Source organism: Orussus abietinus, unplaced genomic scaffold, assembly GCF_000612105.2.
Source record: "Orussus abietinus isolate OABI.00-Male unplaced genomic scaffold, Oabi_2.0 scaffold24, whole genome shotgun sequence".
NCBI lineage: Eukaryota > Metazoa > Arthropoda > Insecta > Hymenoptera > Orussidae > Orussus > Orussus abietinus.
In genome coordinates this window covers 468,117-489,694 of record NW_019394437.1, presented here as the reverse complement: position 1 = coordinate 489,694, position 21,578 = coordinate 468,117, and the positions used below count along the sequence as shown (strand labels likewise).

The following is a 21,578-nucleotide window of genomic DNA, read 5'->3' as shown; positions in this document are numbered from 1 at the left end:
GCCCCGCTAGGCTACGAGGCGCCCCTCCCGGGGGCCCGGTACCCCGGCCCCCGACCCCCGCCGACTTTCTAAACGACCGGGCCCGCGGATTTCGCGCCGTTTCGGCGCTCGCGGAGGTCGTCGAGGCCCGATCGTTTCCTCCGAGAGGTCCCCGCGCGGTTCGACGCTTTGCCCAAACGGGGCGGTCGATCCCGTCCACCCTTTTTCCTCTTCCCGCTTCCGGGTGATCGGACTCTTACCGGTCGGGGACGGAAACATTGGATCGACGCGGCCAGGTCGATCCGTATTAACGCGTTAAGGACCGCTCACGTGTTTTTTCGTGTTTCGCGCCCCATCCTTCACGGATAGCTCTTCTGGGCGTATGTCTTATAGATTCCTTAGCGGTCCTTAATGCGTTAAATTACTCGGGGGAGATTTCGATCTGCCCGACTGGGAGACCGAAAAATCCTCGCGAGGAGAGTTCGGGAGAGCGCGCGATCCGTGCGATATATATATTAATTGACGCCTAACCTTGACTCGCGGGAACTGGTTTAACTTTCCCTGTATCCGCGCGAATCGGGCACGGATAGGATTTTTATTCCCGGGATTTCCCGTTCCGCTCGCGACTTCCCTTTCGCCGACCTTTCGGTCCTAGGTCGAAATCGGGTCGGGGAGCGCGAACTGGGAATTTTTTAACGAGGGAGTCGCGCCGAAGGGAAGCAAGGAAAGCGCAACTCTTTGACGACTCGAGGCGCAGACCGAAATTTCGCGCGCTAAAAGGAGCAGCGGGACCGATGCACCCTCCCGATCAGATTCGGTTCTCCTTCGAGGAGGGACGCCCCCTCCGTGAAAGCTCTCCGCGTTTCGAGGAGACAAGAGGACTCCAATTGGGATGAACGCGGCGCCTCGTTCTCTTATTAGACCGCGGACGCATTTTCGCAATTATGCGCACGCAACGATCGTTAAACGATACTTTCTTCTTGCCTCTTCCCCGGTCTTTCGGATCAACTCGGGCACTTAACGGGACGATCGTGCCAAATGCCCCTTTACCGTTCTATCGATTCCATAACGAACGAGAGGCAAGACCCCGCTCCGAATGTACCGTGAAACGCGGCGAGTGGACGCGGGACGCGAAGCGTCCTGCCGGATCCTCGCTTTCTCCTGGTGGATCGCGTCGATCGCCTCGACACGGAGCCACTTTTCTTCCTAGCTTTTCCCACACCCACCGACCAACGGAACAGTGGGGGAACGGTCCCGTTACGTGAGCCCCCTTTCCCTCCTCGCTGCCGTCTCCATTCGAACTCATAGAAAGCTGATAACGACCTTCCCTCTTCGCTGCCATTTTTCCTGCCAATTGTCATTTCTCTCGACGCTGCGGCATCCTTCCTGAAACCAATGCACGGCGTTCCTCTTGTGAAACTCTGGTCTAAAAATACTTCCGTCGCATTTAAATGCGGGTTATGCCGATTGTACCCTGTTATTCGAAAATAAATTATTAATACCGACCTGGAATAAATTGGCGTCGCGTGGCGACATCGGACGACGAAACGGTCAACTAGGATCCACGGATCGATGGCGACGCGCGTCGAGAGATGGCGCCACTGGACCTCTTGGATCGCCCGCTACTTTTGAACTCCTGTTTAAGCTTTGAACCGACGTTAAACGTAAATGTTAAACGACGTTCGAATAACGCGTAAGAGGGTACGGACGATCGAATGGAAATGCGTTCGTACGAAGAATAATTTATTAGCGTGCAAAGCAGGCACGGAGTCGAGCGCCGTTGCGCGATAACTTACCCTAATTCCTTCCTAGAATTCATAAATAGAAAATGAAGCACAACCGTAAACGAGCTCTAACGTCGCCACGAGGACGAGGAACTTGATCGCGGAATCGATGGATTCGCCATCGATGCGTGTCGCGAGTTCCAGGGATGTGCCGTTCGTTTGCGTAGCAGCTCTGTAAGTATGTGGCGTGAATTCCCATAGTTTACGCCGGATTTGACGGTAAACCCATGGACCAAGCATCCAGCAATTTCTGGTCATGAGCTCCGGCTCCTAAACTGATCATGAGACCCAGGAGATCCCCTCGATGGCCACGACCGCGCATCGCGTGTACCACCTTTGCGATGCTGCAATTATTCCAAAGTATCCGTTACCATTCCAGAACTAATGTAATCGTTATTTACTGGGACGACATACGATGTACGCGATTTCCTCATCACCGGCGAAAGAGCTTTCCCGAGGTTATAGGGTTATTCGATCGTACGCTTACTTGGCCCATTCTTCTTGGAGAGCAGCGAAGTGTGCCCTCAAGACGGAATCGGGAAGTTTTTCGTTGTCTAAGGATTTTTCCAATTTATTCAAAAGCGTGGGCAGTTTAGCGGGCACGTTGCCGGTCCATTTGACGATATGCGATTTGGTCCCCGCCGGCATGTGCTCGGCAGGCACGACATCGAGTCTGCAAACATTAGCACAGGGCAAGGGTACTGCCACCAAAGTGTCTACTCCTAAAGGCCACGGAGAAAAAGTACGTATAGAGAAATTTGTCTAATCATAAAATCACCTTTAACGCATTCGACTGATCTAGAGATAGGTACCGATGAAGTTGCAGGCATTTGGGTCCATGTATTCGGTTGCCTGGGTTTGGACTCTGCGACAAGCTTTTGGAACTAGAGAGCTTAGACCGTAAAGTGACTCGATGGTCTGACATCGAGGCCCTCGAACCAAAATCTGCACTCCGATCAGGGTCGAATATAATATCTGCCTAAACTGATCTCTTCCGAGAACCCTCCTAAGATCTCTCAGGATGCTCGTAGGAGTCTTTCCCGTTATCTCGGCAAATTCTGGACAGGGGGTTGATTCTATGCTATTCAGGTTCGTATCCACTAGTGACTTGGCATTTACCAGGGTGAAACCTTGTTCGGTCTCTAATATGGAATGATCGCATCGATTGAAATTAATTTAAAATAAGGCTCAGTTTATATCGGCCAAGCACATGTAGAATGTGTTAAATCATAAAGCACTCAATGGTTATATCTTCAGATTATATAACTCACTGTTGTCCCATGTGCTAGGTTGAGGTATAAAGGTGGAAATACTTACCTATATGATGATCCACGTTGTTATTAAGTTCCTCGTCTAGCAAACTCATTGGCAGAATTTCTACAAAGTGCCTCGCGCCAGCACTGAGAATCCAAACGAGCCACATGTGAATCCTAAAGCGTGAATAGAATCATACGATGCTAGGCGTAATGATGGATATTGAACCGTAATCGGGTTTTACCTAACGAAAACGTGTTTTTCGTTTGTGATTTCACACAAAGTTCTGGGTTGCTTATTAGAATTAGATTGCGAACCGGAACCACCACTCGCTGTGGACAACCGAACGACCCTCTGGGGACATTCAGCCTCTTCAGCGTTATACTTCCTCTCTGCATAATCCTGCAATTCCCTGATGACCTCCTTTAAATTGTCAACCAAGAAGGGCCACATGTTCAAGAGAAACTGCTTGTCTCTCATGAAGACTATAAAACTGCACCATCTCCTTAAACCTCGAGCCTGCAAAGTCACTGTACTTAAATTGAGATTTTCGATTTCTAAGAATTTTACTGAGAAAAGTTAAAAAGAAGATTTAAAATGAATCAAGAGAATACTACGATACATTTTCCTATTAATGTTAAAAGTTACTTGAGCATCCTTTAACGTGAACGTGTGGCTCAGGACGTGTCCTCGATAATCATCTCCAAAGTAACACACACCCTCTTTTCCAGGATGCACCTCGCAGCTCAAACTCCTGAAAAAGATATAGTAACGATAAATGACATTCCATATAAAAAAAAGAACAATATAGATATAATCAATTAAAACACGAGAATCCCAATGAATTACCTGATGCAAGCTTGCTTTAGAGAAAGATTAACCTCGTGCAACAATGGCCGCTGTGCCGAAAGGAAAGACGTTCTTGTCTCGTGATCATTGCTCAAGTATTTAACGTTACCCATGCTCTGGCATCCGTCGCATTCCCGCTGACAGTCCTCGGAAGACATCTGGTTCTGCCGGAGGACCTCTTTCGGTCCATAGAACTTGAGTCTTTCCATGTTTCGATCGTCAAAGTTATGGTACGTCTGAGTAGTAAATATTACCCTAGGACCATGCATCTCACAGAACGTGCACATCGCAATAACGGCATTCATTTTCTTATTAAAAAATCAGTGTGTAATTAGGCTACACTCGAGTTATGCCAAACTCTACGCCGTTTCTTTGCTCTCCTTAACATTACCTGAAAAAACCAGAAGTTAGATATACAGACCGTTCTAAACACTGCATTTAACACCAACTCGTGAATTTATTATGTATTTTGAGAAAATCTGATATTCAGAAACAAATCTTTATAATTTTATCGTTTCTAGAATCTGAGTATTTAACTTTGGCGTGCCAGTAATAGAAGCATATAAGAATATTATAAATAATGGCACCTTTCTCGATGAGATTTTCGGAAGTTCTAAACGGATTGCATCGAGAAATACTTTTCTCCGCGATCCTCGATACTTGCCCATCAGCTATTAGGGACATGGAAGGATATTGTTATTTATCTGCATTTTCACGTGATTATACAAAAATAAAGAGCTAGTCTGTAGAACGACATTTTAAGATAAAGTTGTCATCGCCCCTCTCAGCGGTCGGCAATTTACCCCGCGGTCGATAAAAGAAAATACATCACCATCTGTCACTTGAAGCAAATACTATGTGCCTCAAATCTTAGTTCTCATGTCTCTATAGATGGCATCGCCAACTGTAAGTTTCATGACTGATTTCAACTCGAGCTTGACGCTCTTAAAAGTTCTTTTCCAAAGGTGATACCTGTCATGGCCGAAAATGCAGAGGGGAGCACTCCCAAAATCCGTGCGGGGTAGATCATGAAAAATTACGGAAAAATGTAATTAACGCGCCACCGAAGACGGAAACGAGTAGCGGTACGTTCCGCCTGTTATTCCCCACTTCTCTAGGTTTATTTTAGAATTTTATGTGGATGGTACGGTCTGTAACCAGTCCCGAGTAGATTGACGTACACTTTTAAAGGTTCAGAGCTCTTGAATTTTAAGGAGTATTGCTTTTACTTGTTCTATCACGTACGTCTCAAGCAACAGCCTTGGGAATTCTGATTCTTTTGATCTAAATGCATGATTCTATAATTGTTTGGTATGAGGAATATATGGAAAATTGCACAAAGTGGCAAGGACCTGCCAGAGATTCTTGTCGGTCAAGTCTAAATACTTATCGACGAATTAATTGCAGGCTCTGACAAAGATTGCAAATTTTCCACAGGTGTTGTGGCCACTGGCACGGTGCGTCGTGTCCGTGCACCCAGTAACAACAGCCATCGAACGAATGGACGATTCGCCGGATGGACTGATCGACGAATGGTGGTCATCGGCAGGCCTGGTGGGCAGGACAGACGGCAGGCAGGAAGGAGCAACGAATCGAGCGTGCCTAAGTGATGAGCGAGACTCGGCATCATCTTCGCTCGGTCTCCGATTTATACGCAGCCGACGAGATAGAGGTGCTACTCCTTGAAGAGATTCGCGACTTGGAACCAGTGCCGTCCGCATATTCCAGGCCAGAGGACATTCAGGACTTCGAAATCGGTAAAGAAATAAATATTTCTTGTAAGATCAATTTTACGTTCGTTCATTTGTTTTCTTTGGCATACATCGGTAGTGTCCGTCGTTCCATAAGTAAACCATAGAGTCAGGTGTGGCTACGTATCGAGCTAGAACGCCGTATGAATTGTTCCTACCTCGACAGCAGGTAGCAGGACGGGGGGGCGAATTAGCTCCCAATCGTCGGAGCTGGATTCGCCAGGAGTACACTCGACCGTCCACTCGTGGGACTCCCATGCCAACTACCATGGCCATTATGGCCAAGGCGATCAAGGACACGGTTCGTCTTCCAACGCCCTACAGTGGCCTCGTGCTAGCCACTTGGTTCTTTACTGCGACGTACAGGGTCACCTGAAAAGTACTACGGGAGTCCTCAGACTCTTGTTGCTCGTAAGTTGCATCGGTCGCCAAAGTGCATCAAATAATAATTTTTCCCATTTTGCGATCGTGAATCAACGAACGTGCCAATGATACACAATTTATTCTTAGATATCATCGGTAGCGTGTTTGGCTACTTTATGCAGCTCTGGCACTGCCAAGGTCAGTCTCTTTATGCTGCCACTGGTTGGACGCCTTCGGTTCATGATCTTCGTGGCTGTCTTCTGCATCTTGGTCACGGTGTTGCTACTCTTCCTTGATATCTCGCACGTTGCTTACTTTTTTCCTTTTAACTGGGCTAGACTGGTGAGTTGAACGTCCGAACGATTATACAAAAGTACCGAAGACAAATGAAATTGTTTCTAAACCGTGCTCGGGTGAATTCAACGTGGTCGTTATTAAAATTAAGGCCAACTTCCATATAATTCCTTCAGGAGTGAATTGTCATTGTAGAATTTCTGGATTTTCATTGGAATTGCAATACTGTACCTGGGTGGAAGTACGCTGCTGCTTCTTTCCGTTTGGGAGTACAGCGAGAGTGGGTGGGTGCCTCGTCGTACTCGTTCCCAGCTGACGGCTTCGGCAGCTTTCGGCCTCTTCTGCACTGTTCTGTCGAGCCTGCTAGCTTGGCTTCACGGTCGCAGCGAAATTAAATGTCACAGTCAATCCAGTCGAGACCACACGCCGAACCAGCTTTACAAGCCCGTTGACAATTCTTCTTCTTCCGGCGTAAGTTGACAAAAATCGTGGCTTCATCTTTCGTCCGATTCGGAAGGAGATCAGTGGAAGAACTCGGTTGCAGGTCACCTTAAAAGAGAGGAGTCCAAAGAGGCCTCCCTCGTGGGTCGTGAAGAATCAGAAGAAGCGTAACGCCGATAGCGACACGAACACCAACGGTGGAAACAAGGGGAACGGGAATGGTGCCAACGAAAGGTACAAACCCGGGGGCAACAAGAAGGATCACTGGGCATCGGCGAGGCAGCACTTCCTTCCCCATTCTCAGGAAGACGAGGAGGTCGAAGACGTCCAACGAGACGAACGAGAGATGGAACGAAGGAGGAGGCGACGAAGAAGGGACAGAGAGAACAGCCTGGGGGGTAACGGAAACCCTACCAGCAGTAAGTCCAGCGGTGGTCTGGCGGAAGACGCGGCTAAGCCTGCCACTCGGAGAGTACCGAAGAAGCTGCCCTTGAAGACGTTGGACAAGGCGCAACTTCGGGCCGGCATCGAACGAAAGGACAACGGAACCAGGCAGCCCGAACAGAGGAATCGCAGGACCAGCAACGAGCTTCGCGACTACTGGGCCATCGGTGACGCCAGGCAGCTGGGAGGAACCACCAGTGGGAACGGTCCGCACTGGGAGGTCGAAGGAACTTCCAACAACGGGAGGTCGGAAATGATCGCAGTGAGTCTGACCAGAGCGATGGAGTGGTCCGGTCAGTGGCGCCCGCCACCCGACGACGTGCAGCCTTGTTCGAGCAAGACGGTCGATCCCTACACCTTTGCTTAGTCGAGGTGGGTACGCCAACGTGGGAAAATTCACCTTCGATGAATTAGCTAGGTAACTTTATGCGCATTTGTCGCGTCGGTTTCTCCTATAAAAAGTCAGAGCGGAAGACGCCGTTGTCTCTTTCTACGGAGCAACGGATGACGAACGCGGTTAGATCGAATCGAACTTCGAACAGGATCGCGCCAACTGTCCAAGCATTCAGGGATCACCTGTATAAAGCTGATGCGCTTTGTAAATTATGCCACTCGAAAGACGATTCCATCCTTCGCTGCTTGGACCGTGAACGGACCCCCGAAGAAAATTTGCTATCCACTCTCCGAGAGAATACCGAACGGCGCCCCGGGAGGTTTGGATGGAATTTCTATCTTAAGGCCGTTAGCTCGTTAAAATACTACCGACTGTATTCGGAAGGCCGGTCGCTTCCTGGGTAATTTCCAGCTGCGCTCAGGAAACGCTGTACTTATCCTAAGATCGACCGGAACTCGGCGAGCCCGCGGACGAGCCATAACTTTGTCTAGTCGTTTTTAATGTATTTTTATGCCGTTATACCAAAGCGAGGAATAATTTGGTATAAATCGTTGATGTATACTTTGCTGCGAGTACGCGTATGTATGGATGTACATATGCGTGTACAGGTATACGTATACGGTGTACACGAAACGGGATGTATGGTTACCTTGGAGCGAAACGACCTTACGAAAGGTAGGCCGGTTAAATCTTCCTTGCGGGAACTAGTTGGCGTCCCGGAACGGGAACCGTTTGTTTAGCTGCGAGGACAATTTTCGTTCCTTCTCTACCCGCGTTAACTTTTCAAAATGACCGATCGATTCACGCCATTCCTCGAAGCATTTCTCGTTAATGCATCTTGTATGGAACTCCCGCCACACAGAAATTCGGCATTCGTAACGATGCGAATCACGTCGCTGGATTTCCATACTGCCCAGATAGCATGCACGTCCCGTGGACATTACGTGCTATATGGGTGTATACATATCGTCTTAGAAGTACAAGCCGCTCGAAATCATCTCGATCTTTATTTCCTACGTGCGATTGGGTTTCGCCATTGACATCCTTTCATTTTCGAGTATCTTGCCATCGCGTGCAAAATCGACTTTCGTATTTTGATACGATTGCAAATGATATGCATATATAAATATCGCGTTAGACCTCGGCGCTAAGGTGCGTCTTCGCCAGAGATAATCCTGATGGTACTGCCGTACTAGATTTGATACTTTCAGAAACTACTCGCTGAGCATCCCCTTTTGCCTTTACGTTAGCGAACGTTAACCGAACGTTTATCCCACCGGAAACTATCCGTGGAAATAAGCGAACCGAATCTAGTACCGTGCGTGTCGCGTCGCAGGAAGGTCCCTGGCCTTGGCGTCGAATCAATTAATAGGGTATAAGAAACGTACGTGTTCATTTTTAGGCTGGTAAGTGATCGCGATACGAACGGCGACGCATGGCTCGCAAAAAAGCGAAGATCCCGCCGTGGCGATCGATGCGTCGTGGTGCGTTGTGTGTGCGTAAATGCGTATTAAAAAAAAAAAAAGGAAAAAGAAAGAAAAATAGTTGTACGGTCGTTGGCCGGTATTCGTTTGCGATATCGGTCGATCGTTAAACGTTACCTTTACGGATCCCAGTCGAGATCCGGAAGAGAGAGGTCCAATACTTCCTGTTGCATCGACGTCGGCAAGATGCCAGTACGTTCGTATTCGAAGCACCGGCGTCGTTCCAACTTGTTTTAAATTAAAACGGGCCTTACCACCTGCCGTGCACCTTTAGCCGTAATCGTAAGCGATTACGCCTCCGTGGGCGTTGCGATTCGATCCTATTCATTTAGGCGATAGGACGGGCCCTTTTGCACCCTTAGCAATTATCGCGCTCGATCGTTTCCAAATGCACGGGAGGCCGTGACGTTTCTCGGGTATGTCGACGGAATGTCCGTAAACCGACGTAATTAGTATGCGGTTTGCCCGGGCGGTACACCTGCATCCGCACAAGTTATTCCTATTTATTGTTAAAAATCATTTCTCGCGACTCTCGTTTGCAGTGTCCGACGTGTCCGTCGAATCTTTCGCCGAGCGATTACTTCTAAGGGCTCTCCTTTAATTCCGAGGCTTTACGATCTGTCGCTGCACCGATGACAATCCAACTCGACACGTCGCAAATAAGCGGAAGGCCTTATCCTTAGGCGGTACGCGTTGAGCGGCTTTAGCGGGAACGAGTGGGCAGCGATCTCTAGAAACTCCTCTCGGACCTTTCGACTTGTACATTTCTATTTAAGGCGAGATCGTTCCGAAGCGCGAGAGCGGTCGATAGGATTCTCAAAGAAATACTGCCGTAGGACTTAATTATTGCTATATTAGCGTTTCGTCGATCCATCGAGCCGTCTTATCTTGACAATACCGATCGACGACGACCACTCGATATGAAAGTTCTTGTCCTGTCGTTTATTATAATCTAAGTCTCGGTTATCTCTTTCAATTGTAATTGCTATATCATTGGTATTTATTGTCTCGACTCTATGGAGAATCTCGTAATCGCCACGACGTAGCGCGACCAAGTGTGACCATGTACAGAGAGCGGAGCAAATGTATATTATTTGAAAGTGACAAGGTGTAATATCGTTGAAGTACTATTAGTAGGTTGAGAGTTTGTCGAACGTTAACTGTATCAAAGCGTGTACATTCAGAGTTAGGACGATAAGTGCAACGGATACCGATCGAGTATACCGGACACCGTAATCCAACGAGAGGGAAGAATCCCGTCATCTGCATTCTCGAATCATCGGACTCGCGAAACCCCGTGATATTTTCTCGGTAAATCAAATGACATTCCATTGCTTGAAACGATCGGGAACGATGGACGACTTGTTTGATCGGTACGCGACGTGGATATCAAATGCACTTAGTCGAGGAAGCACTCGTTGTCATTCACTGTAACATTAATAACCTATTACAAAAGAAGAAGTACGTCCACGCATCGAACCGATTAGAAAGAAAAGACTTGCACCCACGACCGAACAGTTTTTTTATTTTATGAGAAATAATAAAGATCATATTTGCAATATTTACAGTGTTTGCGCTGCCGGTCCTTCCTGGAGTGAAACCCGCTTTGGTCGGATGGAATACAGGAGAACGCCACCGAGTTAGTTGCTCTTTGCATTCGGTTCAGTTTCCTTCAGCTTTCCGACTATTTCTTCCAATTTTCGCCGTCTCGGATTCGGTTTAGATTGAGTCCTAATTGCGTTTTCCTCGCAACCTCGAGGTTCGGGTACTTCGACGGGACTCGGATCGAACCCATTGCTATTTACAGAAAAGGTTTCGATTGATACGCGGAGAGTAAAGAGAAGAATGGAATAAAATGTTTCTTCTAACCTTTGATTTAAGGAACACGTCGGAGTAGCGACAGGCTGAAATTAATTCATTTTTCCTGCACTCTGCGTTGACTTTATCGCGGCCGTTCGAGTAATGCGGTATGTAACGTCGTTTCGTTACTTTGATCAAAGTACTCACGTGTCTTGAAAATCTGAATTGTCTGTAGGTGGGGTACCTCCATTCGTTGGACCTGATCCAAGGATTTTGAGTCCCGTAGGGTCCGGGTGGTCCTGGTTGGAATATTCTTTGCTGCGGATATCTAGGTCCTGTCAATAAGTATTGCTGTCGGAGCATCTGATATTGCCGAAGATAGTTAATGTAATAAGGATCGTATTCGGTGGTTCCACCGACGGACGAGGTGGCCAGGGAGCTCGCTACAGCCGCTAAAAATAACGTCGCGTTAAGAGAATCGTTAAAATACTGGAATAATTTCTTTACATATATGTAGAGAAATTTACTACTACCTTTCGCTCTTTGAATGCTAAGCAGGGCATCGTAGTATTTTTTTCTATAAACTGCCAATTCGGTCATCGATGCCGTTTGTCTCAATAAGTTGGCCGATCTTAATTCGGTCTCTGCAGCGAAACAGCTGTGGATGAGATGACTTATAGACAGGGATTAAAACGCTCTTACCGTTCTCGTGACACTCACTCCGAGGAGGGATCTTCGACATTGGCATTAACTTTGAGACCTGTAGTTAATTTCATTTTTTTTGCAGGTGATGTCATGCTCAGAGCCCTCTGTTTTGGATATTTTTGCAATTTCATCTTTATCGGCTGTTCCGAACTTTTCTTTTCGGCCATCCAGGTCCCCGGTTCTACCTCTTCTGCCGAAGTGGTCTCGATTCGATTTGCTTCGACCGCGGAAGAAATTTCGGGAGTTGAATTGGGAAGTTTTGAATTTCTATCGGGGTCCAACTTTCGTTTCTGGGAGGGAATATTCGGACGTTCGTACCCCAGAGGTTTTCGATGCAAAATTACGGTTTGATGAATCTTGTCCAAGGATCTAGTTTTTGGATATGTCTTTATCTCTAAAATGTTGGTAAATAAAAATTGAAAACGTCTGGTTCGATTTTGTGAGAATCATAAGGTACTATTTCTGAGGTACTCGGAGGCCTTACCAAGGAATTCCTCATTTTCTGCTCTTCGTAAAAAATTCTGTATGCACGTCCGCAACTCTTTCCGCACGGTCAAGTCACTCTTCTCGATCGGCTGAAATAATGGTCTTACTGCAATTTTTTTCTCCCGTAAAATATTTTGTTACGTGTGAATTTTTCGTACTTGCATAACTTCCGCCACGGGAATATCTTCATTGGATCGAACCACGTCCATTTTGTATATGTCTTCTTGAATAGCCCTCTGCCGTTTCTTCACTTCTTCCTCGATGTGTTTTAAAGTTTCTTTATTGCAGGAGTCTTTCTCTTCGCTTGCACTATAAGTATTTCCAATTACCTTTTCGCATCGGTAGGACGTGCGGATTTTTGGAGAAGGATTTTGGACCGCAGCGGTGCTCTTCCATGTTTGATTTTCAAGTTTCACGGTATCCAATTCGGAGTGCACAGCAGGTTGCAGGACAATTCCGTTTGGAACCGATGCCGATGCGATTTTTGACCCTGGGGTATTCTCTCGATCGAAAGACAACCGACAATGGTCTTTTTCATTAAACGGCACCCTCTTGGAAGGAATTATTTCCCGTTCGTCTCGTAATCTCTGGATTCCGTCAAAGGCGCTACCAGTTGCAGTTTTCTTTTTATTTCTGAAATATTCTTGAGAGCTTGTGTACAACATCTGAAAGCAACGGAGGATTTTCAAAGGAAAACCGAAGGTGCTGGTTGCATTTCTTGTTTAGTGAAATACTTGGTATGAAAATAAACACAAACCCTGAACGACGACTGCGACGTACAAAGGCCTTCGGAGGGTTGCAGGGAATTAAGCTTCGTGATCGGAACCTTTAAGTACTTGTCATCGGCTGTTCTCAGAAAGAAATCCTGACGAGGATGAGCTACAGCTTGATACGTATGCTTTTGCAGAAAGTACGGGGTTTGAAACCATTTTAGCGTGCAATTGGCCGGCAAGATCGGATTACCCGCCGAAGACTCCTGGTGCGAACCAACATGCGTCCCACCCTGTCCTACGCCGGGATAAGCTTGGGATGCAAATCCACGATCGGCAGGTCTATACAAGTGATTTATATTCTGCACGTGACTTTGGGTGTTTGTAATTTCGTTTGGCGGAAATCCCCGAAATAAATCCGAATCCGGTGGTATGACCTAAAAATGGAAATAATTTTGTAGAAAACCATGTCACGTTCAAACGAGGGGCGAGGATCCTTTCGTTTTCCATTACCTGCGGTGACTTTCCGCTCTTGCTGGAATTTTCGGAACAGGGTGGACTAAATTGCGATTCCTCGAGTTTATCCGTGATATCCGTTATATCCGATTTTACGGACTGAGAATTAGTTACAGAGGTCTCGACTAAGCGGGAGGTGCTCGAATTCCGATCTACTGGCTCGTTGACTCCAAAGTCAGATGTTGGTACGAATCCATTACCGTTCCTGAAAAAAATGAGTGGGACACTTATGCTTAAATTAGAGCTTTTTAAGAGGCATTGGAAAATAGATGTACCCTCTATGGAATATCGGTGCATTTATTCTGACGAAGCCAGTGGCTCTTCGGAATACTTGTTGGATCGCCCGATCGTCGGCACCTTTCGGTGGCGGAACCATCGACACCAGAAGTCGCAATCCGTCCGCGTCAAAGTCTTCCAGGAGGACGTAAAGGGTTCGAAGAAGTCTTTCGTATGCCAAAACTCCATCCTGTGGCTGATACATATGAAGCAATCTAGCCACAGTTTTTGTTACGTTAGTTCCTTCGTAGTTGGTTCTAAGCGCCGACCATAATGACGCAAACGCCTCCAGGTCCGGTCGAATGGCATCGATTACGTCGTTTGGGGTTTCCGCTGTAAATTTGCCAAATTTGGACAAACCGATTATTGTACGTTGCGAGGAGGAGAACACCCCGCGCGTCCAATTTCTGACTTTGTTACGAAAAAAGGAAACTCACGATTAACGGCAGCCATTCCCAATGATCCGCTTTAACGTGGTGAAGGCTTCCGAGGCGGTACGGATAAACGTCCCTGATATGACAGAAGGACGTCTCAAAAGACCCTCGAAGTTCTTCCAACCGAAGTTGCAAACGGTAGAAAATAATAAAGACAACTGCAGTACCAGGCTGTTGCGACAAGCGAAGGACAACTTGTCCGGCGCAGGACGGACGGCTTCGGTAACAATTGACGATCTACAAGAATGAAACATCGGCCGACAATATATTTGGTATGTCGAAAATTGCGAAAATTTATATATTCTTCCACCTTGAAAAATGAAAAGAAATATTCTTTTTGATATCCAGATATTGAGAGAAATTTCTATACGAAAGGACCGCTTGCATTGCATTTATTTAGATCTCTTAATAAAATCCTCGGATGGAACGCATGTTTACGCGTCAAGTATTAACGTTTAAGAAGGAAATGAATCGCATTCTTATGGCTGAAAGATATTTCAGTAGGGGCTAATAGCCTACAGGTGCGGACATTTAAATACGAAGGTGGATTAATTTAATGAGATCGCCAGAGCTTTGCCGTTTACTTTCCGACCATCGGTACTTACGATCCGTACCTTTGCATAAGTGGTCGGCAGCGGTATAAATATCCAGGATAATTAAACGAAACGCAGAGTTCGATCATGTCTCGACAGAGAAGATCCGCGTTGTGCCTCGTCCTGATGACCCTCGCTGCGGCGTCAGCTGGAAAAGTACCTCCGGGAACACCCTGGACGAGCTACCTTAGTAAACCAGGTATCCTCCCACGTCGTGCATATCTAGAAATAATTTTATTACCATACCTTAGATTGGCCTAAAGTTGAATTTCGATAACCATCGTTTTCAGTTTACTCGCGGTCTCTGGGGCCTCCGGGATCCCCAGGAGTTGCCACGATTTCGGTCCCGTACGTTCCGAAGCCATCGATGTTCCCAAAACTTGTCGATCCACGAGTCTTGATAGCGAAGAAGACCGACATGCTGAGCAACCTCTTCGGAGGACTCGGACCTGCGGATTACCACTTAGATCCCTATCCAGCGGCACTTTCTTATCAGTCAGGGTCTCCAACTTTACCCTCTTCATCATCGGGGAACTCGGTGAATCCGTTGGTTGACGAGATACGATCGGTGGAAGAGGAGGCAGGTTTGTCGGACGAGGATAAATTGAATACCTTCAAGAGAGGGTTGTACGGACCCCTGAATCCAAGCGTTCCTTTTCCTGGGTCGGGCTCCAAATCCTCATCCGGATCATTTGGGGGAGTCGAGTCCTTCCGAAGGAAGAGAGGCATTTCCTCGCAAGAACCGAAGGCCCCGCCTGTCCAATTGTCGAGTGCAGTCGACAAGGATGGATCTTTGAATTTCCTCTTCGGTCCTGGTAACGGTGCCGCAACGGAATCTCGGGGCACTCCGCCACCTTATCCAGGATTTGGTTCGATCGCCGAAGAGTCTGAATCCAACGACGACGAAGCGTCCTATAAAGAAACCGAGGGCAAGTCTTCGTCCATACCGAAGGAATTCTTACCTGGTATGTTTGGACCAATGATTTCACCAATGGGACCGATGTTTGGTCCGCCGATAGATCCGACAATGTTCACGGCCAAGAAATCGGCGTTCCTCGACACCCTCTTCAAGAATATCGCCGCAACGACTCCGACTACGACGACGGAGGTTCCAGTCCCGAAGAGTACCATCGTCCCACCCAGTTTCTGGCTACCGACTTCTTTTCCTCCCGATCCAACCGCATACACGGACAAAGTATCCACGTTTTTAAATAAACTATTCGATTCGCTAAACACGAGTTCGACGACAACGGAAGCGGGGAGCAAGGTAAATTATGCAAGATCGGTAGGATACGATTCCGATGCCGCGAGAGGAACAAGTGCCAGGTCCCCAGATTTGGCCACGATAATTGCAGCCAAGGACTCAATCGTTGATTCGATTTTGACAGAACTAATTAATTTAAAGACAGACATGGCCGGTACATTGGACGATTTGATAACCTATGAGAAATCCATAACACCACCGCCGACGAGTTCTAAATCCTTCAAGTCGTTTCTTGGACCTTGGGCGAAGACGGCAGTGGATCCGACCTTACCGTTCCAACAAAAAATGTTGATGCTGGGCCAAGTCTTTGATATGCTATCGGACTTACAGAGGAATATAACCAGCAAAATTCAACCTGCGATTCAATCTGGAATTGACTCTTCGGGGACATCTAACTCAGCGGTTGATCCAAACTTCCAGACGTCTGGATCCGTCGAGGACGAACCGATTAATTTAACGTTGCTAGACGCGATTAAGAGCAAACTAGACAATCTCGATGCACCGTCTTCGTTTGATGCGACGCCAATAATGCCGAAAATTGGAACGACGAAGAGTATGAGATCCGTGCCGATGGGCGCAACCTCCTTCTGGGTGGCATATCCGCAGAGTACCCCGTTAACGGCGAAGAGACAAACCGAAGATGACGAATTACCACGAGGTACCCAGAGGTTCGCTGAGGACAACGGAAGCAGGGATCAGTATGGAAGGACCGTTAAAATGCAGTTGTATCAGGGACATCGAAGCTTACCTCAAGGAACCATGGAATCCGTTCGCGCCGGTGGAGGATCGACATCGGGACATCAGGGCGGTGGAATTAATTTACTCGTAAGTTCGGCATCCGTTTTATCCAGTGAAATAAAATTGCGTATACAAAGATGCGTTACTCCGTTTAGTGCATGGACGCGTAACATCCGTCGTCGGTTTAACGATCCAGTCACTTTTCGGATTAGAATGTCCAAGTCGATGGCAGAAGCACCTGGCATGAGCAATATTAGTTTGGAAATTTAGTCGAAATACGAGATCGTATCAATGTGACAAAACGAATGTGTGTCGCAGGAGTCCGAGGACTATCAAGGCATCGACGCATGGGCTGCGTGGCAAGACTTCCTCCGAAGGAAGTACAAGGCACGAGGACATCATCATGACCATCATTAAATTGACGCCGGTCCAGGAGGTTCGGTCTCGACGAGGACTGAGTCACGGGTGAAAAGAAAGAAAAAAAGGTTCACCGTTTCGTTGTTGAAGTACCTCGTGGACGTGTACGATTCTTAGTCTTCTAGAATAAAAAGAGCTTCTCTCTCTGTCTCGCTCTGTCCTTTTGTTCCGTGGTTAATCGTTAAATTAACAATTTAATTGAAAATCACTCGATGTCGCTTCTCAACAATTTATCAACAACGGATCAATTAACGCGCATCGACGCAATCCTGCATCAAGTGCATTGCTTGTTTTTTTTCTGTAATCAGCAATGCATTGCACGCAGGATAGCGTTAGTGTGCTTGGAATCATCGGTCCGACTGAAGAAAATAAAAAACGCTTCTTGCACGACGTCAATTATAATTCGTGAGCGTTACCGTTCGTCACTTTGAATGCCAGGTTACAAATCGATGCATTACCGATACTACCACTTCCGTAATCTACTCCACGCATTATAGTTTATTAGCAAAAAATCTTCCCGCTAAAGTAACGAGAAAGTACCTACTTATTCGCTTAGAAATACTTATCTCTTCGAGAGAAGCTTTCGACCCCTGGCCTAATGACAAGTCTTTGACACGCGCGTTATCAGTTTTTCCACTCGAAGGTGAATCCTGATGATTAAGACGAACGATGCCAGTATGCTGCATGTAGTTACAATGAGGGCAATTCCCTCGAAGATTAACTTTGGGGCAAAGATTTTCCAAACCATCAAGTGGCGACAATGAATCGTGGCAGCGAACATACAGCAAAAGGTCTGAAACACGTCGAAGACTTGGTACGATATCTTATCGGGTTTTTTTAGCGCACCCTTATGTCGGAATAATCATTTTTAGGTTTTTTGGTAAATTAAGTGAAACTTGTCTAGTAGACGTATCAGATCACGTACCCTGATTCCGTGGATAAGTAGATATCTTCCAGCAGCCGAGAAAACCGCTGCATGGAAATTCGCATCTTTTTCGAAGAGAAGGAGTTCACCCCTTTTCAATTCAAAATCCGATCGAAATTTGAATTTGACAAGATCACGAAACATCATATGCATCGTGAAAGGAGCCACTACCAGAAGAGGCAGAGTGCATCCTACGATGACGTACGATCCAAATGTGTTCATCCCTGTGGCGGTAAAGTGTGCACTACATTATATTTATATGTTTACAGAGAGCAGAGAAAATGGTTGGCTGTCTTAAAAAACCCTACCGATCAGAATTGCGGGTAGCAGATTGCCGTAGTAACGACCACCGGTGCCAATGAACGCTGCATCCCAATGTATCGTAGAAAACGTTGGCTGATGTCCGGTCCCGTAAAAGAAATATTCTCCTATTAAAAACCAGCAGAGGAGAGAAGAACTTGGCACGTCGAGCAGCTCAACTGTAAAAAGTAAATATCGTTACCGCAATTCCGCACGCATTGTTCCACGAAGATCGAGGTTGCACGCGAAATTCTGTACTTGCCTACATTAGTGGCACGTTGGTATCTCTCCACTGCGCTGATTCCCAATATCGAGGCACAAGTGATAAACATGACAACCGTGCTGGGAGCTAAAACATCCCCTAAGAGGAGTGCATGGAGCAAAGTGAGAAAAACGCCGAGAGAAACGAAGGCGGAGCTGTAGACGGTACCCAGCCCATAAACTACCGGGACGTCCTCATCCTCCGTTTTGGCTTTCTTCCGACACATTAGATCCTTCATATGTTCGAAAATTCGAGGCACTAGGTTTTCGCCATAACGAATGTCCATGGATTCCTTCTTCTTTGGTAGAAGATAGACCGTGAGAGGTCGATAATACAAAATGAGTATCGCCAGGCAGATGAACGAGTAGGCGATACCGGGCAATGCGTTCATCTGCCAGGACAGAGACGATCGTACCGTCACGTCTTTGGGAAGTCTTTGGAAAACCCAGTAACTACCGATACACACGACGACTATTCCTGGACAATAGCGAGCAACCGTGACGCTAGCCGCATATCCGGATAGATTTCCACACCTTCGAAGCCAGATTCTGATGACGGTGACGTAAAGGGCGAGAACGAGAACCGCGATGGTCAGTAAGGCACGTTCCAGACTATTGGGAACTATCGAACCAGTTTTACCCATTACAAAAGTTGTGCAACCTCGATTCCGTTGCTCCTCCCTACAACGCCAGAAGTAGCTGGAGAATCTCACGCAAAGACAGGCTATCGATCCTAGCAGTATTAAAATTAACTTCGGTGAGGATCTCTCCATAGGTTTCGATGGAACTTTTGGTCGTCTGTAAAGATTTTCCTGGACGTCATCTTGGCAAGCTTTGTAGAGTAAGAACCCAATGAGCGTGATCAGAAGGAAGGACAGCGTTTTGTCTTCTCCAACGATGTAGCTGTTGGAAAACAAACCTGAAACGGATAGCAGAAGTATAGCTCTGACGATGTAATCGGATCGTTGGTGCTTCAAGTTCCGGTACCAATTAGCCGCTATCGCACCCCAATTCTGTACGATTAAAAGAGCTAACAGCACGATCGACACAACTCCGGTAGCAAAAAGAGCCGTGTTCTTGAATTCAGCGATGCCCAACCAAAACAGGTAGAGTACGATGGATATTGCCCCCGAGTTTGCTAAGAACAAACACCGCATAAGGGAACTTTCTAAAATTGTTGCCATGCGATCTCCAGGAATGCCATTGAAGATCATGTAGAAGAAGAATAAACTGCAGAACATAAGAACCAAACCCTTAGACATTAAATCCGAGTCAAACTGAATCCAGACTTTGGCACACATCTCGTAGATCTGCGTCAGAAATATTTTAGCATGGTTCACAAAATTTTTGAATTTCTCTGGACTATCGATTAGGCTTACGTGATCGAGAAGAAATTCATACGTCTGCTGCAATGCATTCATTTTGTCGTTGGAAAAAAGGAATGTATCCGACGAATAGACGTCCATGTATTTTTTGGTTTGAGCAACATTTTTCCATAAAGAGAATAAAGCGTATCCTAGATGGTCCATGGTTGCGTTAGTTTTTTTAGAAACAGGTATTGCATCCAGGATGATAGTTCCTATATTACTAAACGGAACCGGGTTGCCTAAAATGGCAGCCAAGGTAGGAACCAGATCGATTTGATTGACAGTCTTTGTTCCTCCGACTAAACTCGTTTCAAGAAGTGGAGTAGACGAATAGACGAACATTGCAGACGTTACTTCCTCTTCGCTGTCTCCACCGTGGTCACCGGTACTCGTCATGCCGTGATCTCCAATAATAAACAACGTGGTATTGTCGTCGATTGCTTTGAATATTTCTTTTATGAACCGATTGGTTTCGTTCAGTTTCCTAGTCATTTCCGGGTGATGAGGCCCATGCTTATGTCCGCAGTGGTCAATTCCCAAAATATGTGCCACGAGGAGGGACCAGTCTTTCCTTTTTAATTCATCAAAAATGAAATTTTGTACGATACGATCAACTGTATCGAGATCCCAGACATCGAACGAAGGCACTGGATACTGCCGCAAGAATTTCCCTGGGAAAAAATTGACCCAAGTGTCATCACCCATGAAGACCACTCCTCTCTTAACATTGTGGTCCACGAAGTTATCTTCTGCTATTACATCCGTTCCGAAACTAGAGCTGATATCGGCAAAGGTAGGCAGAGTCCCGGTTGTGATAGCTTTGAGACGTTGCCAGGTAGTTGTAGGTGGGTCAGCCATTAATTTATACAACCTTGTTTGCATTGGATAATCTCGTAACAGCTCGTGCACGACTGGCAGTTTGTTTCGATAATATGACTCTTTTGAAGCAGCGTCATTGTGCCATTCAACGAATTCATATTTTAAAGCATCGATGACAAGCAACACGACTCTTCCACGTGGTTCAAGACAAATTTCCAAGGTGCTTCCTATATTTTTCAAGACATCCTCCGTTTTGCAGTTTCCTAATTCTTGGCATAATGTACATTTCCCTCGCTCTTCGCGTGACACACGATTAAGAAGAAAACCATTGGTGAATAGCAATAATCCAGCTATCATTAAATAAGACATCCATCCTAGGAACATTAAGTAGCTCAATAGCTTACCCATCTTGAAAGATGTAACGCTAATAGGTACCAATATACGAGTCTCTAAGAATTAATTCTAACCAATTGTATATCAACTTCTTGCTTCTCGGATACGAACAGTGTCAACTATAATCCATTGACAAGGCCAAAAGTAAAAATAATTTCAAATCAAGCAAGCCCTTTTTCTCTTCGCTTCTTGCGGCCTTTTACATACATCTCCTTTAGTAATGCTGCAAGAGATCGACGTGACGATATCAGTAACAACTAACATGACGAATACTCGACTTGATAACATACTTTAATTTATCAATTAAAACATGTCAATAATTTTAACCATTTCACGGTGAAGGAATAAAAATCGATTAGTATATCATCGATTCTGCTTGAGTCTCACCTTGCTCGCGTTACAGGTTAAGTCGATCTTCATTCCCGCTTATTCCAATCGATTCTAGCTTCTGCAGTCGACCCTTTCAATTGACTCTCTTTTAGTTTACTGTAGTCTACAAAGGTAGAATTGAAGGGTGGTTTTTTCATTTATTTCAAC

General features: G+C 46.3%; 4 protein-coding genes across 8 annotated transcripts; 1 reads left to right on the top strand and 3 right to left on the bottom strand.

Moving 5' to 3' along the window:
• Positions 1 to 1,709: 1,709 nt before the first annotated feature.
• LOC105701625 (folliculin) lies at positions 1,710 to 4,603 on the bottom strand. 2 transcript variants are annotated; one of them, XM_012428520.2, is made up of 8 exons: positions 4,454 to 4,603; positions 3,867 to 4,257; positions 3,666 to 3,771; positions 3,262 to 3,536; positions 3,081 to 3,193; positions 2,576 to 2,905; positions 2,251 to 2,485; positions 1,710 to 2,107 (listed from the first exon to the last, which is right to left on the bottom strand). In XM_012428520.2, the coding sequence occupies exons 2-8, from the start codon at positions 4,169 to 4,171 to the stop codon at positions 1,966 to 1,968; spliced, it is 1,506 nt and encodes a 501-aa protein (XP_012283943.1). In that variant the 5' UTR covers positions 4,172 to 4,257; positions 4,454 to 4,603; the 3' UTR covers positions 1,710 to 1,965. The 2 variants fall into 2 exon arrangements, with proteins under 2 accessions (XP_012283943.1, XP_012283944.1); XM_012428521.2 differs by having other exon boundaries at positions 2,576 to 2,821.
• A 243-nt stretch (positions 4,604 to 4,846) lies between these two features.
• LOC105701864 lies at positions 4,847 to 10,550 on the top strand. Of its 2 annotated transcripts, none has more exons than XM_012428989.1 (6): positions 4,847 to 4,951; positions 5,304 to 5,623; positions 5,787 to 6,028; positions 6,128 to 6,322; positions 6,470 to 6,745; positions 6,819 to 10,550. In XM_012428989.1, exons 2-6 carry the CDS (start codon positions 5,476 to 5,478, stop codon positions 7,524 to 7,526), a joined length of 1,569 nt encoding a protein of 522 aa, XP_012284412.1. In that variant the 5' UTR covers positions 4,847 to 4,951; positions 5,304 to 5,475; the 3' UTR covers positions 7,527 to 10,550. The 2 variants fall into 2 exon arrangements, with proteins under 2 accessions (XP_012284412.1, XP_012284411.1); XM_012428988.1 differs by having other exon boundaries at positions 5,784 to 6,028.
• Positions 10,551 to 10,647: 97 nt separating this feature from the next.
• LOC105701592 lies at positions 10,648 to 13,983 on the bottom strand. The gene is made up of 11 exons (XM_023432357.1): positions 13,968 to 13,983; positions 13,530 to 13,863; positions 13,252 to 13,459; positions 12,786 to 13,175; positions 12,187 to 12,693; positions 12,027 to 12,117; positions 11,558 to 11,936; positions 11,371 to 11,495; positions 11,045 to 11,289; positions 10,907 to 10,941; positions 10,648 to 10,834 (listed from the first exon to the last, which is right to left on the bottom strand). The coding sequence occupies exons 1-11, from the start codon at positions 13,981 to 13,983 to the stop codon at positions 10,678 to 10,680; spliced, it is 2,487 nt and encodes an 828-aa protein (XP_023288125.1). The 3' UTR covers positions 10,648 to 10,677.
• Positions 13,984 to 16,647: 2,664 nt separating this feature from the next.
• LOC105701834 (GPI ethanolamine phosphate transferase 3) lies at positions 16,648 to 21,533 on the bottom strand. Of its 3 annotated transcripts, none has more exons than XM_012428945.2 (6): positions 21,429 to 21,533; positions 21,053 to 21,264; positions 18,464 to 20,944; positions 18,210 to 18,380; positions 17,902 to 18,125; positions 16,648 to 17,769 (listed from the first exon to the last, which is right to left on the bottom strand). In XM_012428945.2, exons 2-6 carry the CDS (start codon positions 21,054 to 21,056, stop codon positions 17,572 to 17,574), a joined length of 3,078 nt encoding a protein of 1,025 aa, XP_012284368.1. In that variant the 5' UTR covers positions 21,057 to 21,264; positions 21,429 to 21,533; the 3' UTR covers positions 16,648 to 17,571. The 3 variants fall into 3 exon arrangements, with proteins under 3 accessions (XP_012284368.1, XP_012284367.1, XP_012284366.1); XM_012428944.2 differs by having other exon boundaries at positions 18,464 to 21,022; positions 21,116 to 21,264; XM_012428943.2 differs by having other exon boundaries at positions 18,464 to 21,264.
• Between the last annotated feature and the right edge of the window lie 45 nt (positions 21,534 to 21,578).